General features: G+C 37.6%; 1 protein-coding gene across 5 annotated transcripts; it reads right to left on the bottom strand.

The window, feature by feature from the left end:
- Nucleotides 1-681: 681 nt before the first annotated feature.
- snx14 (sorting nexin 14) lies at nucleotides 682-24,509 on the bottom strand. 5 transcript variants are annotated; one of them, XM_088433938.1, is made up of 31 exons: nucleotides 24,267-24,509; nucleotides 24,045-24,208; nucleotides 23,841-23,961; nucleotides 22,766-22,839; nucleotides 22,312-22,390; nucleotides 21,966-22,009; nucleotides 21,700-21,787; nucleotides 21,529-21,613; nucleotides 21,303-21,459; nucleotides 21,136-21,211; nucleotides 21,013-21,057; nucleotides 19,238-19,318; nucleotides 19,020-19,134; nucleotides 18,745-18,900; nucleotides 18,539-18,663; nucleotides 16,744-16,802; nucleotides 16,518-16,544; nucleotides 14,664-14,813; nucleotides 13,054-13,186; nucleotides 11,715-11,901; nucleotides 11,165-11,248; nucleotides 10,063-10,163; nucleotides 8,244-8,355; nucleotides 7,976-8,016; nucleotides 6,707-6,826; nucleotides 5,291-5,414; nucleotides 4,982-5,146; nucleotides 2,918-3,013; nucleotides 2,741-2,832; nucleotides 1,481-1,537; nucleotides 682-863 (listed from the first exon to the last, which is right to left on the bottom strand). In XM_088433938.1, exons 2-31 carry the CDS (start codon nucleotides 24,197-24,199, stop codon nucleotides 825-827), a joined length of 2,988 nt encoding a protein of 995 aa, XP_088290064.1. In that variant the 5' UTR covers nucleotides 24,200-24,208; nucleotides 24,267-24,509; the 3' UTR covers nucleotides 682-824. The 5 variants fall into 5 exon arrangements, with proteins under 5 accessions (XP_088290064.1, XP_088290059.1, XP_088290062.1 ...); XM_088433933.1 differs by lacking the exon at nucleotides 14,664-14,813 and having other exon boundaries at nucleotides 24,267-24,507; XM_088433936.1 differs by lacking the exon at nucleotides 14,664-14,813 and having other exon boundaries at nucleotides 24,045-24,167; nucleotides 24,267-24,506.
- Nucleotides 24,510-25,179: the final 670 nt, after the last annotated feature.

Raw genomic sequence — 25,179 nt, forward strand, 5'->3', positions numbered from 1 at the left:
AGTGTATAAAAAATTCAAAGGAACATGTTTTTTTTTTTTTTTGTTTTCAACAAATCAAATATTTTCAATGTTATCTAACAACAAATTTAGCATAAAACAAAACGGATTAAATAGGTTTTTAATCCATTTTATGTTTATGCTGTTTTTGTCAAACAAAACAATACTTTTTTCATGTTTTTTTTCTTCCAAAATTGAATAATTGAGATACAATAACGGTATTTGTGCCTTCGGTAGGTCAATAATTCATAACGTTGCTGATTTCAATGGATAATTTAGCACAATTATTGTTTTTTTTACAATTCACAGTTTCTTGTACTATACATTAAGTCCTTCAACCTTGTTCAAATTTATGAATTCTAATAAATAGAATACCACCTAAACTAGTTCCACCAATTCATATTTTTGACCATATTTTTTTCTTCCAGAACTGTTTTAACATTCTCGTTTCCTCAAATGGTGCTAGTTCTCAAAAATGTTGTTCACAGTACTACTGAATTGTCATAACATGACAAAAAAAAATCATGTATATCAACAATAAAATATATCAACAGTACAAAGTTTGAATATTGTTGCAATTGAACGTATCAGCTCTGTTTAACAGTGGAAAAAAAATTACCATGGAACAAAACCCCTGAGATGAAACATCTGATTTAAAAGGAATAATCATTCAACATTTGTAAATCACTGTCGCAACTCTGTTATTTTATTTTACATATTAAAGTATGCACACTTTACAGCAGAGGAAAAACCAACAAAGGTCTGTGTGGACATCAAAGTGCATTAATCGTGCATTAAAATCGTTAGTTAGTGTTAGCAATAACAATTCACATCCAAGGAGCATTGTTTGAAGACTCCTTCTGCACCTGCCAAGAGAATAAGGTATAAAAACAGAAAAGTATGAAATTTTGTATATTTAATGTTCATCCACAACTTCCAACAATTTGACAATAGGTTGCTAGAGTTTCAACCACAACACGCCTGATGCTATACAATTGCATTTTTATTTCCAGTTGTTAAAATGTCAAAAGTGGTGTTTGTGTTTGTGTATTCATTGAGTGGAAGGAATTTAAATAATTTATGTCTAGGTGTCTGGATTTGGATAACCAAGTGGTCAACATATTTATTAAAGATCACCTGTCATATCAAGAGAGAAAATACATTAAAAAAAATGAAATAAAAACATGGAGCTCTTGACCTTTACCCTTTTAAACAGGAATGATGAATTTAAAGTGAAGTCACCTTTGGAGACCCAAGTTAGAGCCGGCTCACTAAGAGTCCCAAAGCGGCCGGAAACAAATTGACAACCACTAAACCATTTTTGGGGGGACTGCAAGTAATTCATGAGCGTTTGACATGATATTCACAAAATAATTGAGGTTATCACTAAAGCGGCAAAGCGCACATTGGGTGGTGAGGTAATAAATGTGTTAAGCGGTGTATATTGAGAATGAACACAGAGATAAGACGAGCACTTGCTTACCTTGTTCAGCTCTGGAAAAAGTTCTTGAATAACAATATCCAAAAGAACATAGGTCAGCTGAAGATGGCAAAAAAATAGAAGAAGAAACAGTCTATTTGTATATCAAACTTACAATGCTGTTGTAATGTATCTTTTTCAAAAAATCCCCCTCAAAAATATTAAATGACAATCACTGTTGCATATCACTGGTACTGTGCATTTGGTTAAAACTTTGGACTTACAAATACTGTATTTGATTGTCAATACAGACAGATGGGCCAAGTCATTCCACTATAAAAAATTGAACTGAGATCGGTCGTTATCTGAACAAAGAAATGGCCACCCCATAAGTTGAAAAAAAACCAGTGCTTTTTGCTTCTTAATTCGTATTCCACAAATGCAATATTAATCAGAATGTCATGTTAAAAATGCTGAGGCAAAATTCTTATTTTCGAAAAAAAAGGGGGTTCAATTCCATTTCAATAAGAAAATGTTGAATGCAAATGTAAAATTATTATTATATATATATATATATATATATATATATATATATATATATATATATATATATATATATTAGTTTAATTGGTTTAATTAACCAATTTAAAAAACAATGCAAGAAATACTTAATAATAATAATTAAATAATTAAATTGGTTAATTAACCAATTTAAAAAACAATGCAAGAAATACTGAAGAATTTATATATATATATATATATATATATATATATATATATATATATATATATATATATATATATATATATATATATGTACTGTATATGACTTTAATTAACCAATTTGAAAAACAATGCAAGAAATACTGAAGAATTTTGTCAGTGTTTGGTGGGCCAAATTAAAGAACAGAGCAGCCCATATATGGGCCGCGGGCCATACTTTGCCTCTTCCTGCTTTACGCTCACGGATTTTAAATGCGGCAGACAGTGCGCGTTGATGGCTGACATTTGATCAGACTTTATGGCTCTTTGAATTCCACATTTTGTGTTGCGTTTTGCGACATTCTCCCAGAGATATTTGGGTGAACTCAAAGGGTTCAACATCGGAGCTTCAACTAAAATATGATTATTATGGTCCGCTCCATTACATGCAGACATTACATTACATTGGAACACATCCGCATTCTCGTTATACCACCAAGTATTTGCCACAGCTAAGTGAAGTCCATTTTTCACCTTGACAGGACAGACTATTTAGCAGCAGAGTAGGCGGTAGAGGAGGACGTGAGCCATGCATGCAACGGCGTGGGCGAGTGTTGTTACCTGCTTGTTGACAACTGGCTGCTGCAGCCCATCAAAGAGGAGACATACGCCTTCATACTTAGCCTCTTCGCCGATGCATTTCCCCAGAAGGTCTGCAGATAAACGCTTTTTGAATTGGCAGCCATCCTTTTAAACGTCTTTGTGTCTTGTGAGGGGAAATTGCTGACAGGAAATTACCAGGAATGTATCTCATCATCTCTGCAAACGTCCTTTTTGCTCTCCTTTGCTTATCCTGAGCTGAGCGAGGTGGACTACTCTCACAAAAAACAGCATCTAGGGGAGCAAACAGATATTTTTCTTGTTTTTCTTTTTCAAAAGTAGACATTAAATCAGGGTTGCGCTAAATTTTGTTGACATCCTCTTTCAATTTATAATAAAATAGAGAACATGCCCATTGAAATACATTGCAGTGAGCACTTAACCTGAGCATTTTAGAAGGTACCAAAATGTGTTTTACCCGCAGAGGACAGCAAGGTCTCAGCACCACATATCGGTGCACATCATTAAAGGGCCGCTATCATGATGGAAATTCAACTTTTTGAAGCTTTTAACCATATTACAATGTTGAATTTTCACCCTAAACACCCCTAAGGTGTTATTTTCCTTTCTTGATCAATTTCTGAGAATGTATTGTTTGTTGTAACTGTGGAAAGTTTAAAATAGCATGTTACAGGCAATTTCAATTCGACCATGGTTGAAATGGTGACATGTTTAGGTAGTTTAATTAAAATGGTGAACTAATATCATCTACAGTAATTCACTACTGTTGAAATTGTATACAATAGTTCCACTTTTTGAAATGAACTACCGCAGTTGTTTGAAACTAGATGGTGCAACCCCTAGTGGTATGGAGGACCATAAGTGCCAAAATTAAACAAATGTACCATTAAATAATTAAATAAAATTGTCATTAATGAATTCAATGTTTTTTTTTGTATCGAATTAAATATGGAACTAAATAAATCAATGTTTCATTAAAAGTTTCATTATGGAATGAAATCAATATTTTATTAATTAATCAAATAATCATTTTTAAAACTATATATTTATCTTATTTAATTATTTCACAGTTCTGCGTTGCGGAGTTTCATGAATTTATTTTATCCGTCAGACCCTCCCGTCAAAGTTTGATGGGTGGGTCCTGACACCTGATTGGTTACCCTACTCTTCAAGCCAAGAAAAAGCAGGGTAACCAATGTGGAGTACTTCCTCACTCACTCTTGGCTCAACGTTGTGATGGGAGTGTGGAAGTAACTCCAACAACTTCAATTAATTTCACCACTTTACATTGAATAAAATCATTTCCTCCAGGCCTTGCTTCTTTGTATTTATTGAGCTAGGTCTAAAATTTCTCTACCTAACTCTCTTGAAAGCTCATGAATGTCCTCCGTCATCGTAGCTGCCATGTTTCCAACAATTTCAAGCCATAGCAATGGATTTAACAAGAATCGACCTTAACTGGATTGGGCCCCGCCCACTAACTTTCACAAGCAAGTTTGACAGATAAAATTAATTCATGAAACACCGCAACAATGGACCATGAATTAATGAAGCACCGCAACAGTGGACCATGAAATAATTGCTGGTAATTAAATAGAAGAACAACTATACAGGCATGCATTTTTTAAAGGTTTTATCATTGGTCATTTAATTTATTAACGAAACATTTAATGAAACATTGATTCGTTTAATTCCATATTTATATAATTCATGAAACATTTCATTAATTAATGACACTTAATTATTTAATGAAACATTTTTTAAATTTCATTTTGTCCCTTTCAGTCCTCCGTATAGAAGGGATTACAGTAAGCACTTTTCATTATTACAAATTGTACTGGCTTGTTGAAATTGCCAGCGTAATTTTTCAAATGTCAAAGTAACCACTGCAGTGATTATTCGAGTTACGTTTGTTGGTCATGTTTTTGTTGATTCCCAAGGAATAATGTTCGGGAACTAAGTGTGCAGTGTACGTATTTATTGAAAACTTGTATCTGTGTGTTTGTGTGTCATCTCCTAAAAGGCAGTGCTTCCAAGTAAAAACCTTGTGAACCACAGTGTTTAAGTTCAGTTCTACACAATACAATGTGCCATGTACAATTGCACCTTGTTTTTTTCGGGGGTTTTTTCTGTGCATGTTCTCATTTGTCTAGTAACACTGTGCTATTTATATAAAGCGTGAAATTACTGTAGCTAACACAAGGTTGTTGAAGTAGAGTGTGAGATGTCAATGCAGCACACCTCTCAGCAGGGTGATGAGGGAGACAAGCCGGTGTTCTTCCACCACCTGGTTTAGTTTTTGTTGAAGGTAGTAATCAGTGTAGGCCTCCAGTGTGTTCTTGAACAGAATCCTTCCACCCATCAATAAGTGGTGCAACCAGTCAGGAATGTGGAAGACAACCCGGCCTGCCAAACAATAGGATAGTGTGTAATGCACTTGTAAAATGTTAAGCTCCTAAAATATCATGGACAAAATGATTTTATTTCACACTCATATTTCAATTAAATGTTACACAATTGGGCATGGGTTCTGGGGCTCAATATACTTACCGACATACATTAAATAGTCGTACACTCCCTCTACAGTTAAGATTTCCATGAAGTAGTTTTGATTGTGCCTCTTTTCGGTCATCTCGGACCGATTGGCATTGTTTTTGAAGAGGTCAGTGAAGAGCTTGAAAAGAAAAAAAAATGTATGTACTTTTTGGTCCCAATTCTTGCTTGAGTGTCATAAATTATTTGAAAATATTGATGCAGCCTCAAAATGGTACAGAATACAAATAAATTAACTTGCATATTACTCGCCCTTTTTTTATAAGGGTTTAATTACCGTTAATATTGTGTTAGGGTTATATGAATTAAGCGGCAAAATCAATACATTTTATTCATCTCAGGGATCAGCCATTTTGCCAATTAACGGCGTCTGAAAATGACATTACAGCTGCTCTGGCCTCAGGAAACGTCCAATCACGTCAGGCTTGTTTTCTGACTTTGGTCATGTGACATTTTGCAAGCTGTGGGGCGGTCATGAACTGAGTTTTATGAAAATTAATTTCAATGAATATAAGCTTGTTCCAGAATTTAACCTAACCTTAGAATGAAAAAGACATCCTTGAGCCTAAATACATAGATGGCCATCTTGGATTTCAAAAGGATACAGAAAATAACACATGGTCCAGGTGCGACATTCATGTGACGTTTCACTGAAGTCCCATGAGCAGTTTTTTTGTTTATATAGAATACAGTATGTATATTGTTTACGATAGAACAAAAATAAACATAATTGGAGGAACTAGAAATGTAAGGTAAAATACATGAGAAGAATGCTTATGGTATCACAGTGAGAAGAACCACTGAAGAATTATTCTTCATGCATCTCTGCACATTCAAACAAGAGCGCCTGTCACTTTAAGTTAGACCTCTGCAATCTATAATTTGGACTTTCCTGTTTTTTAGTCCGGCCAATGGTTTATACTTTATGGTTTATACTTTGTGGTGAAACTCTTTCTTTGTTTGATTGTTGTCTTTGCCAAATCCTGGAAAAGTGTTCTTCATCTGGCCACTGCTGCGAAGACGTTTTGAGACGACTGTGTGTATATTCGTCAAGGTCTTTTGCTATTGCTGAGCGAGCATTCTTTGCGAGGCATTCTTTCTTTTTAACAATGTTGCAAACTGTTGATTTGGGTTTGCTTTAAGATCTTGAGAGTTGACAGAAAACAAACTATTGTATTCCAATTGCAAATGGTACAGTAGAAATGAACATTGGACTTTTTCAAACGCATCCTGTTTGTTTCATTTCAAATCGCATGGCGGTGTTAAGAGGCAAAACAATTAAAGTTGTATCGATGTCCTTACATTTATGGACCTTATTTCATCAAATACTAGCATTCTCTCTTCAAACGTTTTGATTCCACCTAAACTGTTAGGCATAAAAAAAGGAGAGAAAGAAAGAAAAAAGTGCTCAACCTTTTTATCATTTTCTGAAGTGGGGCTCAGGATGGTGAGTTCAGGGCGGCTGGGTTTGGCTTTGGGTGACTCACAGGAGTTGAAATAGGACTGGATGAATGGCTCAAGGTGCTGTCCTTTCTAATGGAGAGAACGTATGATTATTCTTACTGGTTACTATGACAAACAGCCATGACTGTCATGAATAAGTTTGGGCGTTGAATGAAAAAGAACTGAAGATTTTGTTCAGTTATGATCAGTGCTTTAAGTGGGAAAAACTAATGCTAGTATTAACTGTTGCCAGGTAAATAAGGCAGTGGGCAAAAGCAGATCATATTCTTTCCTTATTTTTTATTGAATAAAACTATAATAGGTAATAAATAAAAATGCTGCATACCAGTCCACTTCTAGTAAGAGTCATGATTCATTTCCATTTGTAGGTTTGCTTATTTTATGAGTGATAAAATTCCTAGCAGCAGCCTAGATGGGTTGAAGCATCATGTAGATAAATTGTAGTTATGCTAGTTTGTCAAGAATATTCAAAGTCTAAACAGATTTTTTTAAATTAGTCATATTAATGGATTTAAAGGCTGGGTCTCTTGGTATATATCCCAAATATTTGGAGAGTCAATGGCAGGCCAAGTTTGTTCATTGTTCTTAGGGACTTAAAACATTCAACTTAAAAATGAAATCCATGTTATAAACAAGGGCAGTGCTGAGATATGCGGAGTGCTGTAGATACTATGCAATAAATAATAATAAGTCTTCCGTTGAAATGCATTAAACACACATTATTGCTAGTACAGGAATCATTAAGTTTTTACATAGGGTTTTTTTCAATTTTGTTTTTTAACTGTAGCACTTTGAGATGGCTTTGAAATGTTGAGTGCATTACACATTAAGTCTACTAATACAATTATTATTGTATACATTAACAAATACATTAGTGCTGTAAGGTTGAGATAAAGCGTTAACATATTTCAAGATGTATCGTTGGCTCATTTAAGGCCATTGTTTTTGGATGTTACGGACAATCAAATATTTATCTTAAAGTTGGAATAGTTGTAAATGTATTATTGTTGTTCTAGTCGTTGTCGTCATCATCATCAATTGGATTGTGTTACAGGTAGTTATTATTTAATGCTCTTGTGTTGACACTGAACTTTCGTACTGAAGAGGAGTTGGGAATGTTTTTGTCCCTGATACTCTCATCTAACTACGACGTTCATTCTAAATTCCCTTGAAAATGAATCTTACACACACACGAGCCACTGAGAATGCATCACTCACCTCTTTTATCAGTTTGCTGGGGACTGCCTTAATGATTTTCCCTGTAAAACAAGCAAAATTATTCTAAGTGATGAATGGTCATGTTGTGTTGTGACGTTTGGCTCTGTCTAGCCCACAAATGCCTTTTTGCAACACGCCAAGGTCAGGCCGATCAAACACTCAGCATTCCGAACACAGTTGCCTGCTCAAACATAATCTCTTACAGTGGACTTTAGTCACATTCTCTTCCTCATGTCGACGCACACTCACAAACCGAATCATACTATACCGAGGTTGACATCAGGCAACATCTTGTCCAAGAACTGAGACTCCATACTGTGCGGAGACAGAAAGTCAGCAAGAAGTTGGCTGTTGCTCAGCTCGGGGTGCTGCAGGAGCTTCTGCACAAAAAGCACGTGAAAGGAAAACGTCAGTGAAAGCATGAGCAATATGACCAACACTACATTCAGGAGCCTGTTAGATCAAATGCCAAAGTAGACATGCATAAACAGATGTTGACCTCATTTCTTAACTATGACACAATTTGCAGTCCATTTACTTAGAAAAACTCCAAATTATTGGAAAATTATTTCTTGGTTCAAACCAGTGTCACATGAGATGTCACCTGAGACACCAGAGAATCAAACATGCACGTCATCTTGTTAAGCATCTAAAGAGAGTTCCCTATTCCACATTTTGATTTTAGGGATTTTGGTGATGTACCTAAGGGGCAGTGTGAAGGGAATCATATATTAGGTTGTTATCATTATGTTCTTAGTTCATTGTTACCCATTTATGCAATCCTAGTTCATCTTGACCCTGTCCTTAGATAGAACTGTTGACGCACGAAAGTGTGAGCCGGGACCTTGGCCCAGCTGCCGGTGGCGCCCGGCTGGCTCTTTTGTTGTGTCTTGTAATCTGCTATGCTTCTATTCAATAAAAGCCGGGGGGAACGGCTGGGCAAGTGGAAAACTGGCGTTGGAAGACCCACGAGTTACATTTGCCCAAGCTTTTTTCCCTACGCCGGCGTAGAAAAGTCAATCTTGGCTGGTCTGAGTTACTCTTTTTGCTGTTTAAGCAGCTAGGCTTGTCCTAGTCTTCTTTTCTGAGATTTCTCTGACAGGCAGCTATGCCAAAGAGGAAAAGTGTTATAAACAGAAACACAACTAGAGTTGCTGTTTGAGAGATTGATTAGGATTTGTAATTAAATGTTCTAATTTTTAATTTTAATCTCACCTAAATTTTCTGAGCAAAACACTCCTCCACTTTTTTTTATACATTGTAGTGTATTACTGTGGCAGATCAAAAGAATGATAAGTTGATGTTCAGTAATATCTGACTAGTTTCAAGTGCTGGCTGCAACCTTTAATTTCGACAGAAGGAGTGATTCTATTTTTTTTTTTTTTTTGTCAATAGCCAAATAATAAGAAAATATCATTAAAGTAGAACAGCGGCCAGCCATCCTGTCCATCGCAGACATGCTCAAACAAGAGATATTCTTGAGTTTAGTTTGGTAAAGAGCTTTGCAAAGGCTCACAACACCCGTGTCTTTTTTCCAACACATCTGCGATATGTGAGGCTGCTAAAAGGCCTCATGGGGATGCAAATATTGTCCCACCCCCCCAAAAAAGCATCATACATTTTTCTCAAAATGACTGTTATATGTGTCCCTGTGGCAAGTTATTACGAACATGTTTTTTTCTCATTCTGACAAACTTACTAAGTAAAAATTAAAACATCATCACAGGTGGGAGGGTGATGGTGAGCTCCAGCTACAACAAACATGAAAGATTGCAAGATAATACTGCTGTACTTCCCACACAATTAAATTGACACAAGAGTGGAATGATTTGTACTAAATCCATTTAGTTGTGTGTGGCATGAGAAAAAGTGAAATCAATAGAAAGGTCTGTGCTACATTTGTATGTCATTATGAGCCTGTGATGCCAAAATTCATGTCTCAGGGAGAGAAAATTGTGAAATATTGCTTGGCAAGCTACCATAGACACCAAAAGAATCCCTATTCAGCATCTCTGTGGGCTTCCTGTTTTTTTTGTTTGTTTTTTTTATCCTACTGGAATTCGTTAGCCAACAGCTAAAGCACCCACCTGAAGATATTCCTGAAACTCCTCTCTCTTGGATGTGAGAAACTCATAATTTTTGGGACCAATGATTCTCTTGGAAGGCAACTGTGCATCAGGGAATGAACCTGCAGGTTTAGAATTTTTGAGAGAAGTCTAAATCTAATCCAACAGATAGATGAGATTGATAAATCATCAAAAATGTCAATGTTCAGTAATGTCAATTTTATTATTCAGCGATTCTAGACCAGGGGGTCACTGGGGGGGTTGGCCCAAATAGCACATGTAGCCTTTGGGACTGTTAAAAAAGTAATAATAACAAAAAAAATCAAGATAAATAAATAAAGCTCACCAGTGAAGGCAATTTCCAAGAAATGTGATAGAATCGAACAGTTAAAAATGTAGACACAACCATTTACAGAACTAAAGCACTTGTTCTTGGTATTCATCTGTTTCCTATGTGGTTGTAATCATTGCTGATAACTATTGTGAGAATCAATAATGCGATTATTCTCATCACATAAATGAATACGATTCAAACTAAACAGTGACAAATTTTACATATTTAGGCAGTCCTCGGATTAAGTGGTTTTATGCCTATGTTCTTTTGACATCTGAGTCTCATTCTTTTAGTCTCCAATAGCCCATGAGGGTAGAATGTCTGTTTGTGCTTCGTAATTTCCTCGATATCCTTATCAATTTGACCCTCTTTTTTCACATTGTGGCCCCAAAAGAGAAAGCAGATTCATCTAGCGATGCTGATCCAGCCAAGTGGAAATCCATTACAATGGAAACAAAGTTGAGTATCAATAAAAAGTTGGAGAAAGCTGAGACACCGACATGTGTTTGGAGAGTTATTTAGACATTTAGGGGTCATTTAGAGGTATTAAGGGGTTAATTTCGACTGCCGCGGCAATTCGGGTTATGTCGCCAGCGTGGGAAAGGAACTCATTCGCAACCCGAGGACTGCCTGTCCTGAATGAACTGAATGTACTGTCATTCAGGATAAATTGACTAAATGTGTTACATCAGAAGTATTGGCAAATTAAAAAAAAAAAAATGTGGCTCTTCAAACAAAATGAGGACCCTGGTCTAGATGCATTTCGTGAACTCTGCGAGAAAAACTCACCATGAAATTCGGTTAACTTTGACTCAAGAACGTAGAATTCCAGATATCTCCTGTATACAGACCAGTGTTCAGTCTCGTGCCCCACTGCGGTCAAAAACAAACAATAAAATACAACATAGGTATGTCAACAGTTGACACATTTTCTTACCCAATTTTGTGGTACAGTTTTTGGTTGTGCTGATGAATTTACATCCATTTTGTACGGAAAAAAATAAAATGGTGCCAAAATTTATGTCATCAGGAATGTGACCATGACAAAGGTCAGGCGACACAGGTTACTAGTTAACCATCATTGAGGTTATTTTCTCTTAAAAATTAGATCACAGGTCATTCTATTGTTTTGATTTGGAAACAAGGGGACAGTCTTTGCCCAGTTTTTAGGTCTTTAAATGTTTCTCTTCAATGATATTGTTTTTGTGGATAAAAACAAATGTTTTATTTTGTCATGTACCTACAGTACACTAAGAACCCGATTTAATAAACGTTTGCACATGTATAAGTGGCCCACAAACTTGATAGCTTTCACAATCAGGTCTCAAAGCAAATTTACCCGCTTTCCTGTCGTTCCGCTCCACGTCAATGCAAAACACAGGAATTCTCTCTCTCTTCACATCATCATCATAGAAATCAATGTAAGGAATGGTGATACTCCAGGCGGAAAGATTCCGTGGAGTGCTGGGCGTGGAGGTCGCTTCTATCGGGGAGTCATCCTCCAGCACCATCATGGCTTCCTCCACCTGGAATGAAAGGAAGTGAGGGAGGTTTCAGTCACGTCCACCAAATTACTTCTTTTATTGTGTAAAGTACATACTAAAAATGTAATTCATGCCAACACCTGTCTCTGATATATTTATTTGAACTCATTGGTTTCACTCGAGTTTCTGTTTATTAAATCAAAACAAAAGAATGTTCAATATGTTCTCACAGTCCTCCTAATCTGTAATTACTGAACAAACATTGGGGAACCTTTGGCAACATTTGACGACAATCAAGGGAAAACACAGGATATCCCCTGACAGAAGTGAAGTAAGATTATATGCTTCAGCACACGAGTGCGCCCTGAGAGATCGTTAAGTGTCTTGCAGGAAAATTATGATTTGTGTGCTACAAATAATGCATGTTTTTACGCTATGCCAGGAAAAAATAGTGACAGGCAGAGCAAATAAATGGTCTCCCAACTTGATGGCCAAAGGCACATTTGAACTCGTGAATACAGTCGATGTTTTGATTTTTGCAGGGAGTAATGTTGTCTTCTTTAAAGAAACACAGATTACGTTGAAATAAAATTGTGAATAAATGCAGACCAGATTGATATTGTGTGAGGTTTGTTTTTTTTATTATTATTTACCTTAATAAGCACCCATTGTGGAAAGCTGTGTCTGCTCCCTGCAGGCCAGTATGGCGGCACACATGTTTCTAAAATATAATTTCCTGAGCTTTAAGCTTTCTTCGATAAACCAAAACTGCATTTGGGTTCAGTTTTCATTGATAAACCATCTATATCTTTTCATCCAAGCACGAGTCTTTCTTTCATCCAAAACTGTTTTGCGCTGGTTGGGTATTACAGCGCATGGCTGAAAACATATTTCACAGGGGGTACATCATTGAAAAATGGTTGCGAACCACTTCACTTGAAAACACAGTAAATTCGACTCAGATTTTCTGACTCACTGGCGTCCTCGTCTGGTAATTTACGAGAGAACAGAACAGCGCTATTGAGATCTTGGGGGGGGGGCATGCCATGAAAAAGAATTTACTACATATATAGTGCATATTGCTTATACATGTTTGATAACACTGAACATCGAATCAATGAATCATAATGTATTTTCTGTAATATATTTAAATTTATACAAAGACAAGTGTGTGTATGTTTGGCCTTGCCTCACCAAATCGTCCTCTCCCTCCACGACCCCATAGGCTGGCAGCATGGCCCCCTCCATGGTTGTGCTCTTGAAAACACCCTTGATCTTGCTGCCAATGCGGCTGATCCCAAAGGACTCGCCTCTCTTTGAGGTGCTCCTGCAGGCCGAAGGGGGAGGAGGCTTATTAGACTGTGCTTAATTGAAGAGATGTGCTTGGCTTCAGAAAAAAAAGACCAGACAGCTTAACAAAATGACAGGGAAGGAATTGTGGCGCATAGCAAGGACGGGAAGCACCATCACACTGCAGTGTATTATCGCTGCACATCAAGGAGGAAAATAGCTGAGGAAGCCAGAGCCAAAGCCAGAGCACGTTCGTGGAATGAAATGCCTCAATCGGTTACCATGGAAACAAAAGCAAATAAAGCGGACAGCAATTTCATTAGCAGATGTCTTGATATGAACTAGAAAACAGCAGACAGGCAATAACTGATTGCTGACAGAGAGCTGACAAAATCAATAAAATCTCCAAGTTGGGCTACATCAAGCATCTTGAAAAGGTCATCATTTAAAATCAATAGAAACCTTGCTGCAAGCAAATCTGACTTGTCGGGAAATGATGTTTTTCCTCAAGGCAATCTTAAAATATACTTCCGACATCATTCAAACTATGTTAGATTTTTCACCCACTTTAAATGTGAGAGTATTCTCGGTAAACGTGATCTCTTTGAAACATCGAAGCAACAAGTACCAAGTGATCTGACCAATTTAGCTAGGTCATACATCTTGGGTGGTATTATGTGACTCAAAATGAATCGCACTTTGCGCCCAACAAAGCAGTGAGAAGAAACATGTCCCGAAAGATGTGAGATTTGATTAAAAATCCTTTCAAATCAGTATAATTATTACTTTGACACAGAACAATTCATCATAATGTTGTGATATCATTGCTACGCCTTTCATATCATGTATTTGTCACTTTTATCATAATGATCATGTATTTATCACCTTTTGTTAATGTATGACTGTTACTTCCTTCTGAGTCGAGTTTCTCAGTCTAGTTTCCTATGCTCGCTGTGACTAAGATTTCTGTACTGTATATACGTGTTAGCTTCCATGTAACCTCCATGTCTGCTAAATGTGTCGTTTGGCTACCATTAAACTATCATATTGACTTTTTTTTTTTTTTTTTTAGAATTAATAGGATTCCTACTACAACAGAATTATAATCCTCAATCTTGGTTGAAAACAAATTTAAGGATGTGCCCGGGATAGAGTTGGAGCAGAACATGTCGCAAAAGATCTGAAAAAAACTATTATCCTTAAAAACTCAAAAGGTTTTTGGAAAGCAAAATAACCCCTGAACATTTGAAAAACATCTCTTACAATTTGTGACTTGTAATGCTGACAAGACACTAACAAGACAATGGTGTTTTAATGCCAGGTTGTCTTATTGTTTCATTTGGACCACGTAGATCATATTACCAACTGGTAGTGAGGACACAAATAAAAAGGAGGTTGGCTGCATGCTGCTGTTTGGGTCAGGGTGACTTGGGGTTGCTACGCTGGGACGACAGAGTGGACAGCATGACGTCACACTGAACCACAGCTGGAGATATGTATGGACCCTGACTTACTTGGGTGATAAGGAGTGGCGGTGGGATAGAGAGCCGTATGGAAAAGTTGTTAACGTGGGCTGGGCATGGAGGGAGTTAAAAGATGCAGGTGAAGAGCTGCCAGAGGCGGTGAACTGTGAGGAGGGGGACTCGGGGCTCCAGTCCCAGGAACTATAAGCAGAACAGGGTTATGTCCCCAGGGACAAAAAGGAGGGAGAGGATGGAGAGGCAGGCAGCATGGCGGTGACAGAATCAGTGTGGACACACGCAACGTGGTGTGGCGTGACAATTACATACAGTCAATGGAATAATGGTAGGACACAGACAAGAGCCTGAACGACTGCTGATGTTAGTTCAGTTTTCTTCATGCTTCCGTTTGAAAATGCAGCGTGAGTCTCTTCTGCTTTGAAAACTGCCTTCATAACAAAGTTAAAAAAAAATAATACAATAACGGCTGACATCTTCACATTCCAATTGTATTTTTGGAACGCTATAATTTCTGAAGTTAGCAAAGCAAAGTGAAAATGTAATCAAATTGAAAACAATCAAAATGTATACATAGAGCTACATATAATGCTTTACTATATTAAATTGGTAGTTAACAAAGCGAAAATCTAATCAAATTGAAAACAATGCAAATGTATACATAGAGCTACATTTAAAATACATGTGATTACATGTAAATTACATTTACTACATTACGTTTTGTAACTTTTGAAGTGCTATTAATTAAACAATGTGTCTATTATTGTGGTTAACTGTACATCTTGTCATTATAGTCATTATACATTACAAAGTTTACAACGATCTAATCGTCTTATTCGTGACTGACTGATACTTGGCATTTCATGCAAAATTGATGATTTGCTATACTGTACTTTGATCGGATCCACAAATCATATGCTATATGAATGTTGTGAGGGGCAAAATTACAGTTTGTAAAAAAGTACCGGTATATTAATTACAGCATTTTTTTTAATTACAGTAATTAAGTAGTTGCCTTTATTATCGCTGCCTCAAGTAGTTTTCATTTGACCAGAGTGAACTTCCACGTTATGTCTGGCCAATTCTTCAATGCCTTCTAGCGGTCATTGATGTTTTTACCAGTACATCTCTGTGCAAGGCAAGGCTTGTTAAACTATGGCAAAAATGCTTCATTTCATAAATATTACACAAACATATGTATTGTTATTCAGTAAACAGTATATGCAATAAGTACATAAGTTATTTTAATTCATATGTTGCCCCATCTTGTTATTGGCTCGGTGATCGATTATTTTTAAACTTACTGATCGGTGATTGTGATCGGCCACAAAAATCCTGAATCGTGTAAAGTCCAATAATTATACTAAAGGGTGCTCCTGGTTGCCTTATTGAGCTGAAATGTGGAAGAATGATGTAGCATAGTTCTGCACTCTGGAAATCTGCAATTAATAAACGCTTTCTAGTTTAATTGACAGTTAATACGTCTCTAGGCGTGAATCTAAACAATAACATTCTTATTGCATTTCTGACAGTTTTGTATTAAGATCTCATCCAACCACAATTGTATTGCTAATTAAGAGTCCAGTGAGTGTAAATATATTAATTGACTACACTCTCAATCATGGGTAGTTTGTTCACAGGCGCTCCCGGTTTTCTTTACAGCACAGCTACTTGTGCAGCAAATATTTAGGGGTTTCAATAGCAAAAAAAAAAAAAAAAAAAGTAATTATTGTAGCCACTATCACATTAATGCCAACTGGCTTTCTCTTGGAAGGTCAGGCACTGACGGAATTGTTAAAAAGGCAGAATCCTCTTGTGTAGAAGAGTCAAGCGAGAATGGCATGTCAGCCAGCCACTGTTCCAATCAGGACAGTGACGCCTTGTACTCACCGGATGTCATCCATACTGATGCTATTTCTGGAACAATATGCATAAGGAGTTAGTGGCAGGGCTAGAGGCCACATATGCACGCCCACTTTGTTGACAGCTAAGAACTATCACTTAAGTTACTTTGCTGACTTGAATAACAAGTTGCTAGCTGAATTTTTCTGCCTTCCACATTTTCTTTTGCCACACAAACACACAGATACACACATAGAATAAAATGACAATTTACCTGCTCATTTTAGAATTCCTGGCAGGGGACTCAGCACCCCTCAGAAGCTGGCGAAAGTACTACATAGGGGCAAAAAAGAAACAAAAAAATCATCATTATTATTGCAAAAACTAAGAGTGTCGACGTAAAAAAATGACTGAAGCCTCTTTTTGTAGTTGTGCATCCTTCTTTAACAGAGCCATGCTTAGAAAAGCAGTATCATAAATCATAATATTTTCTAGACGCTTTACTTAAGCAGGACGGTGGCGTGCTGAGTACAATGGTCGCCCGCTGCTCTACCTAACTGTGCCCATTGAAACAAACAGTGAGGGGTGAAATTGGTCTAGGCAGCTTGGCTTGTTGGCAGCTTGGCTTATAGCCAGCGTTGCCTCATTGGCCACCGTTACGTCGCACTGTGATCACAGAGGTTTATGGTGGAGCATAGAATAATTGACTCAAGTTATCTCTAATTTCAGAATTGTTCAGACCAATAAAATTCAATTCTAACAATCAGATAGGGAGATGATGGAAACAGGAGACACAGTTTTTGCCTTATTCACATTCAGTATGATTGACTGTTAATGTATAAAAATGGTGGGGGTTGGAGATGTCTGGCATGATGCTAGTTTGGCACTAGACACTGATTAAGGACGGTACACTTTCAGTTCATTGCAGAGCAATATGATTCCAACTGATGGTGCAGAAACAATGTGATAGTTAACATTGATCAGGCACATCCATATACATTTAGGTCAACTCACCGCTGTTATTCACACTGATAAGGAAAAAAAATAAGTTTAACGTGTATTTTCTGCTAATACAATCAACACCGGCGAAATTGGGTCAATAGGAGCTTCAGTCAAGATAAAAAGTCTAACTAAATCTTCAAAACTTTTTCCTAGGGTTGGTTAACCTATAACTTGAATCACTCGACTGAAAAAAAATGAGTGGAAGTAAAAACAAACTGAGATATCATGGTTACACATATGCAAGACCTTATAAATGGGAATTTGGCGGTGTTCAGAATTCATCAGTCAACTCCAAATTCATGTTAAATGGGGGTCGGCACACACCTGTCACCATTTGTGACAGAAGTGCCTCTGATTAACCCCAAATAAATTAAGGTGTGAGGGTAGGAATAATTCCCCCAAGAACTCAAATGCCAAATATCAAAACAGTTTTGTTTAGTTTTTTTTATGGCTATCGGAAAAAAAAACCTACAGCAAAAGGTCACTTATTCATCCAGGCCAAAAGGGCAGGTGCTTCAGCACCACTTGAGATCCATGTGTGCACGTGCCGGACATGCCCTAGATATTTTGTGTGTGCGTGTGTGTGGTTTCACTAATGGGCTAAGGACATCTTTTGTTGAAGTGTTGTTGTTGTTTTTGTTTTTTTTTAGTAACACAAAGTGGATGAAAAACACAATGTATTTTTTTCTCTTCATGATGCTTATGTTGACTGGTGCGGTTTATAATCTGGAGCAAATACATTGAAAAATATAAGTAAAATGACATTTTGAGCATTCCTTCATCTTTCCAGTCTATTGTTAACTCCTGTCCCATTGTTGGCAGAATGTGTTGTACATGAGTCAAATTTCAAATGAGAAAATACTTACCCCCCTCCAAATACAGTAACGTTAATCTATTTGAACATTAAATATACTCCCTTAGTAGTGTATTCAATTGAATATACTGTAGATGGAAAAGCTTTTGCAAATTACTCTATGCCAATTTTATTTACATTGTTACTTGTCAAAACTTTTTTAGAAGTTTTTAGCTTCATGTGCGTGAATTGTCTTTTTGATCTGACCACTAACCTCATCACTGTGGCAAAACATGGGCGTGAAAACGTTTTCCAGGAGGGAGAGGACATGCTCGTATGCTTCAAACAAACATCTCATCGTCTGAAGTTTGACCACCTCCTCATATGGGCCTTCGGCAACTGAGAGAACATAGACCATAAACCAATTAATTAGTGTAAAACTCTTAATATAATATCAATGTAAATCAAGGTGTGACACACTGTTGCGTATCTCATCCACAATAAAGGGGTCGAAGCGGATCTTGTCCACGCTCTCGTCTAAACAGTAGGTCTCGTAGATCTTCTTCACTTCCTCGTGAAGCATCATCTTCTCTGTGTCTGGCAGCTCTGGGCACAGTATCCTGTCGTTGAACTCCTCTGAGATGTACAGTTGAGGAAGACCAATTAGAAACTGTCATGAGAAATAGCGCATCTGAATATTTCTTTTTTATATGTACATATCTACAGAAGCAAACGTTGTCAAGAATGGGACACACCAACTGCAAGGCAGAACTGGAGCACGTGAACAGCTCCCTCTTGCTTCAAAAAGTTCATGAAGCGGAAGAGTAGGTCTTGCTGCTCTCGGATTTCTTTTAACTCCAGCTTTAGAACCTGGCAAGTGAGGGAAACAAATTACTAAAATGCAATTTAATTGTCCAAGTGCAATTAAGAAATACTCGTCTTTGTCACAGTAAAGACTTAAACAAGGGCTTACTGAAGGCTTTCTGCTACGGGGATCGGAGTATTTTTGAAGGAAAGGGACCAGCATTGAGGTTGGCTCTGTGGCTTCTTCGGGCTTATGTAAGAGAGATAAGAAAAATACAATTATTTACCTACAAATTGCTTTTTTTTTTTTTTTTACTTTGTACGATATATTCAAAGTTCCTCTTTGTCTATGTCGACTAGAGGTGTGCCAAAGGGAAAAAAAACATTCACGAAAAGCATCAAATGAAGAATCAATATAAAATACCCCTAAAAAAATGTCACAATCAGAAGAAAAACTATCTGGTAGCAACCACCACTGCTAAGATAAACTTCAAAATACACACTAAATAATATGCGGACATCGACGCAATGGCCTTAGAACACTTTTATTTTGAAGTTGACCTTTGCAATAGTAGTTGCTCTACCAGCAAACTTCAAGACTGCTGTTAAAAAAAAAAAAAAATCAGTCACTGATTGAGATTTCAAAAAATAAATTAAAATAAAACAAGGATAAACAAGCTTAAACAAAACAAAGCTTAAATTCCATGATATAGGCCCTTTAATAACTGCACACATCTCAACAATGTGGGATTTCTTATCAATCTCTAAAAGTTGACATAGAACAAGAAGATTGATGGGAATTAAATTACAGTGGTACCTCGGTACTCGACCATAATCCGTTCTGAGGTGGTGGTCGAGCACCGATTTGTTCGAACACCGAAACCAATTTTCCCATAAGAAATAATGGAAAGTATGTGTGCACAAGTAAATGTGCACAAGCAGTACATGATAAAGATAAAGATAAATAAAGCATTATAAACCATTTTGTATAATTTACTTACGTTTTGGAGAGTGGTTGATGGCATACAGGAATGGATTTGGAGAGGACGGGAGGGAGTTACTCCTTCCATGATGACGCTAGCTAACTGCGACGCGAGGTCGGACACTCGTACACCACGTTCATATTTTGCTATAATTTCCTTCTTCGGTTCAATAGTGGTCCTCATTGTTTTCCTCTTTGCCTTCCCCTTATCACTGTCTTTCTTTGGACCCATTATTAAGGGCTAGAGCAACACGAAAAAGTTTAAATCCGGGAAGAAATACTCGAACAAACGTCTTACTCCGCTGGCGGTCTGAGTTGAACTGGCGCTTACCCGCTGGCCGAGAAGGGCCGAGGAGCGCGTTCGGGTCGGCTCGGCTCGGCTCGGCTAGTCGAGAACCGAAAATCTGTTCGAGGTCCGATGCATTATCTACTTGAATTTTTTGGTCGAGCACCGATTTGGTCGAGTATAGAGGCGGTCGAGTACCGAGGTACCACTGTACTTATTTTTTTTACTTATTTTTACTTAATTACAATAAATGGTCCAACTTGTTGGATGGTTCAAGTTTAAAATCTAGAGTTTTTAAAATACCTACGTAAATAGATAACAAGGCTGTCTGTCTTCCATTTTAGTGGTTGGTATGTCAATGAATGAGAGTAAATAGTGTAGGAGTTGTGGTCCATGTGCTGTTGTGGAAAAAAGGTACTTTCCTTACAATTCAAATTAATAAATGAAAAACTTTGAATGTCACTCAAAATACGCCACTGTATGACTTACAAAGCAGACTTGAATAGATCATTACAATTCTTTGCAAGTCTATAAATTTAAGCAGAAGTCATTGTCAATCAAATGTCATTTTGAGTTGAAAATCAATTCCTAATCAGATCATAGACCCAAAAATCGGAATCAAATTAAACCGTGAGGCAGTCAAAGATTTCCACCCCCAACTTCAACAGTTACTTACGGGAGAATTGTCGATGAAGAGGAGAAGCAAATGATTCACAGTGTCCTGAAAAGCAAACCAGTCAAGATAAATGTCACATGCTGGAAGCATTGTCCTATGCTGATGATTAGAGCCTACACTCACGGGGTCTGCCAAGAAGTCCATGGAGGGAAGAAAAACAGAACCAGCCAGGACTTCTCTTATCAGCAATGTGAGGGATCTGATGAGAAATTTTAAAAATACCTGTTATGAACAACCATGACACTAACCTTTAGTAATACATGGAAGAAATTTGGTGATACACATGTTACCTGCAGTCAGTAGCCTTAGGTGGCAAGATGTAGGGAAAAAGCATCTCAGTCAACTTCCTGAGGTAGAGAAGCTCATCTCTGCGACCGCGGAGGGCTACATGAAGGTCAGGACCATACTCCTCCAGGGCAGCTTGTTGAAGAAACTCAACACTCTTCACTAAACATAGCAAAGAAGAAATGTTTAGCTTTTATGTGATGAATTTGGACGTTTCATGTTTGACTATACCTTTCTGCCGAGATTTAGCAATGATCTCAATGTGCTTCATGGAAGCTTTCAGAAGCTTTCGCGTGATGAGGGACGCCACATCAACCTGGGGTACAATCCAATCCCCCAAAATATTACAATAATGTTTTTTTTGATGCATTTAAGTTGCAATAGTCCAGCTCAATTTCTCACCTTCTGGATCCGCCGGACCAAAACGGCAGCGAAAAAACGTAAGGTCACCCTCAGCTCATCAACAAATGCCTCGTCATCTGTGACATCTCTGAAAAATAAGCATGGTTACTTACTTACAATACCTACACCCGTATAAAATGGCAATCACTTAACAATCTTATATTGTAACATTGCATGCATAACATAAAATAACAACAAATATCTGTGTTCCAAGAAATGTTTCGTGAGTGTACATGTGAGGCAGACAACCACAAGAGTATTCCTACCTATACCATGGATACACAAAATTTTCAAGAACAAGCTCCAGAATCTAGATGAGGAGAAAAATACATGGCTTTACAAGAGCTCTACTGAATATTTAGTAATGCGTGTCACCAATCCTGGTCTTTGAGGTCGCCATGTTCTCTGTGCAACCCTCTTTCTACTCACTTGATTTAAATGATCAGGATCATCAACAGGCCTCTACAGAGTCCATTGCTTCCTGATGAGCTGATCATATGAATCGGGTGTGCTGGAGGAGGGTTGCACAGAAAACATGTGGATAAGCACCCTCGAGGGCCAGTATTGGTGACCGCCAATGTAGGCAATATATGTTATGGTTTTAAACCTTACCTCTGAAAGAGAAGCATCTACCTTGGAAGACACTTTCAAGTCAAGCCATGGTTGATAGTTTTCCAGTAATAAAGTAGGTCTAATAATGAGATTGGAGAAAACGATACAGGCGTTCTTAGTTATATCATAGCAGGCGAATTATGGTTACAAATGTCATGAATACATATCATCGGATTTCAGAGTGTACTCTTAATATGACGCAAATACAGTACAGTAGAACCTTTCCAGCCCTGTGAATTTCGTTTTCCACTAGAGGGTGGTAGAACATAACAAATGAGGTTGTGATAAACACAAACATGGAGATTGAACGGGTTTGACCAACAAGTAAAAAAAATACACTTTTACTCTTTACTTTTTATGTTCGCGTGACGGGTAGCATCATGGTCATGGGTAGTTTTAAGTAACAGTGCACAACACTCGTGCTTCTCACTGGTAACATGAGCAGGTGACTCACCTGTGTCTTTTGCACCTGATCTTGCCACAAACTGCACAGCTGTGGCCAAGCGGAAACAACTCCTGTTGGTACAACTGCCAACAACCCACAAAAAAATATAAAGAATTTCATGCATGAATGCACCTGTCGCCAAAATAAATAACATAAAACGTTTTAATAAAAACAAAGATACTATCGCAATTACTCAAAATAGCAGCCTCTTCAATGACACTAACTCAATGGTAGTAATCTTGTTCCTTTCACTAACTATGGTTCATATTATAAACCGCTGACCTAAATCAACGGTTTCATAGTCCTAGACAAAAATAGCAGGAGGTTCCAAATAAGTACAACAGAAACTGCTTGTATTAACAGACGTGACATCTGTAAAGCTAAAGTTTGCTGTGAAATTAAAAGGAAGTGCAGCTGTAAGCAGCAAGACACATTTTGAAACAAAAGCTGTTTAACGTTTCATGATTGCACCACCCAACCATTTACCATCTATTTTTTATAGTGCTAGTACTCGTTTCCATGGATGTGCAAGATATTTGTCAACTATACCGTTAAAGGCTTCAGCTGTCATTAATTGTGGATTTTCTTGAAAAACAATCTAAAATGCTTTTGAACTGAAACTTACTGCATGTATTGTAGGATTTCTAGGATTTTGAATTAAAAAAGTAACACTCCTAAAGTTATATTTAAAAGGACAATGTGTACGCTTTAGACCATTTTTCATTACAGACAGCAGGAGGTGCTGCATTTACCATTTTCCATTGCTATAAGAGACATGGCAGACTGGAGGAGTGCCACCCCCTATGTAATATCATTTAATGATAACAAGACCAACGGTTATATTTAAAACATACTGTTGGCTGTTAAGAACACATTTATTTGCAGGTTTTTGAAATTTATAATAATTTAATGTATTCCTTTTTAATGAAAAGCGGTCTAAATCTTAAACATTGTCCCCTTAAAGAACATACATTGTTGCTGTTGAAGGAAACTGAATATTGTATTTTGTATTATGGGCAATTAGATTGTAACAATGAGAAACCAACACTTTTTTTTCTGTCAGCCCTACAGTGTATTTATGTACCTTGATCTTTGGCTTGATGCTGACAAGGATGTTTGGCAGTAGAGACTCAGGTCCCAGGGAACAGTAGAACGTAACCACGCCAGCAAGAAAGGACCAGACCACCATGATGATGTGGATGTACCTGTGTTAAAACGTGAGATCAAATTTAAGCATATATGGGAAACGAATGAAGATATTGGGAGTAATGCAAGCCCACAACTGTACCTGTTCAACAACACCGTAGACAGGAGAAGGACCAGTAGTAGGAAGCAAAACAGGGGATACTGACGGGCCAAATCTCTGAGCAGGTCCAGCTTCATTTTGCGTCTTATGCGTTGCAAACAAACCCTTAGGCATCGCATCATTGTTTCCTTAATCATACAAACGGGCTACAAAAATTAAACACAAGTGGCGATTTCTTAACTATTAAAACGTTGCTTCACTCACATGTCGGTCGGGTTGTGGTGGTCGCTTCGGGTCGCGAATCGGTGGAGGCGTTTGCAGACGTTACATCGCGTACCGATGGATCGGGATTGGCGTAAACATTGCCCCAGTCTATACAGCGTACTGTACAGTCGGATACCGCAGTGGTGTGCTAACAGCTACCACCATTCTGTGCTGTCACTTGAGTCCGTTAAAAGGGGCGTCAAAGAGGGGTGGGGGGCTGTTTGCGCGTCGGCGTGATGTCACCTCCGCTCAGCACTAGAAAGAGTTCAATATACATAACGGTACAAAGCCACGCTTTATATCAAAAGAAACCGCTTTCAGCACTGTTATCATTTTTGAGTCTGCGGTCATCGAACCGTCGCCATTTTTCTTTAATTTGCGTGTGAAAAGGAAGTGGGAAATCGGGTTTACCTGCCAGTGACCACTACGTGGCCATTTTGATTGAATGCGATCATAAAGCATGATATAGTTAGAATGACAAGCGACCCCGATATTTAGAGGCACAAACTTTTGTCACGAGACTACTCAACGGTTTCCTCACTGTTCGTTGTCATTGATTAAACACGCCTAGGGTTAGCATATCAATCCCTCTACTCAAAAGCATTAACTGTCCATCCTGACTTCGGGAAAAAGAAACGTTATGTGCAGCCAAACTCCCATTACAACTCAACATAGCTGTTTTTTCTTTTTTAATTTAAGTTTTCAGCTGGCACTTTTAAGTACGCTCTTTGCAGAGTAACTGGTCAACTGTTGCCGCACTGTTCGTGACGTCAGAAACAAAATATGAAATAACATTTAGCAGTCATTACTTTGACAAAATAATTTTAAAGTTGGTACTCAATTGTGCGATTTTTCAAAGGAGTACGCTCATGTAACTTCGAATTTAGAAATCGTATTTTCATGGACGTTAATA

This window comes from Hippichthys cyanospilos, chromosome 14 (genome assembly GCF_059441005.1).
Source record: "Hippichthys cyanospilos isolate Australia breed blue-spotted pipefish chromosome 14, RoL_Hcya_1.0, whole genome shotgun sequence".
In the NCBI taxonomy this organism is placed as follows: domain Eukaryota; kingdom Metazoa; phylum Chordata; class Actinopteri; order Syngnathiformes; family Syngnathidae; genus Hippichthys; species Hippichthys cyanospilos.

Bases quoted from the DNA above. Each gene is read 5' to 3' on its own strand.
- snx14 (XM_088433938.1), bottom strand. From the start codon at position 24,199: ATGATTAAGGAAACAATGATGCGATGCCTAAGGGTTTGTTTGCAACGC. The intron at 21,788-21,965 runs GTAGGAATACTC...CTTATTTTTCAG, and splicing joins TTTGTGTATCCATGGTATAG to AGATGTCACAGATGACGAGG. The intron at 2,833-2,917 runs GTAATTTCCTGT...GTTTATCTGCAG, and splicing joins GATGATGAGATACATTCCTG to ACCTTCTGGGGAAATGCATC.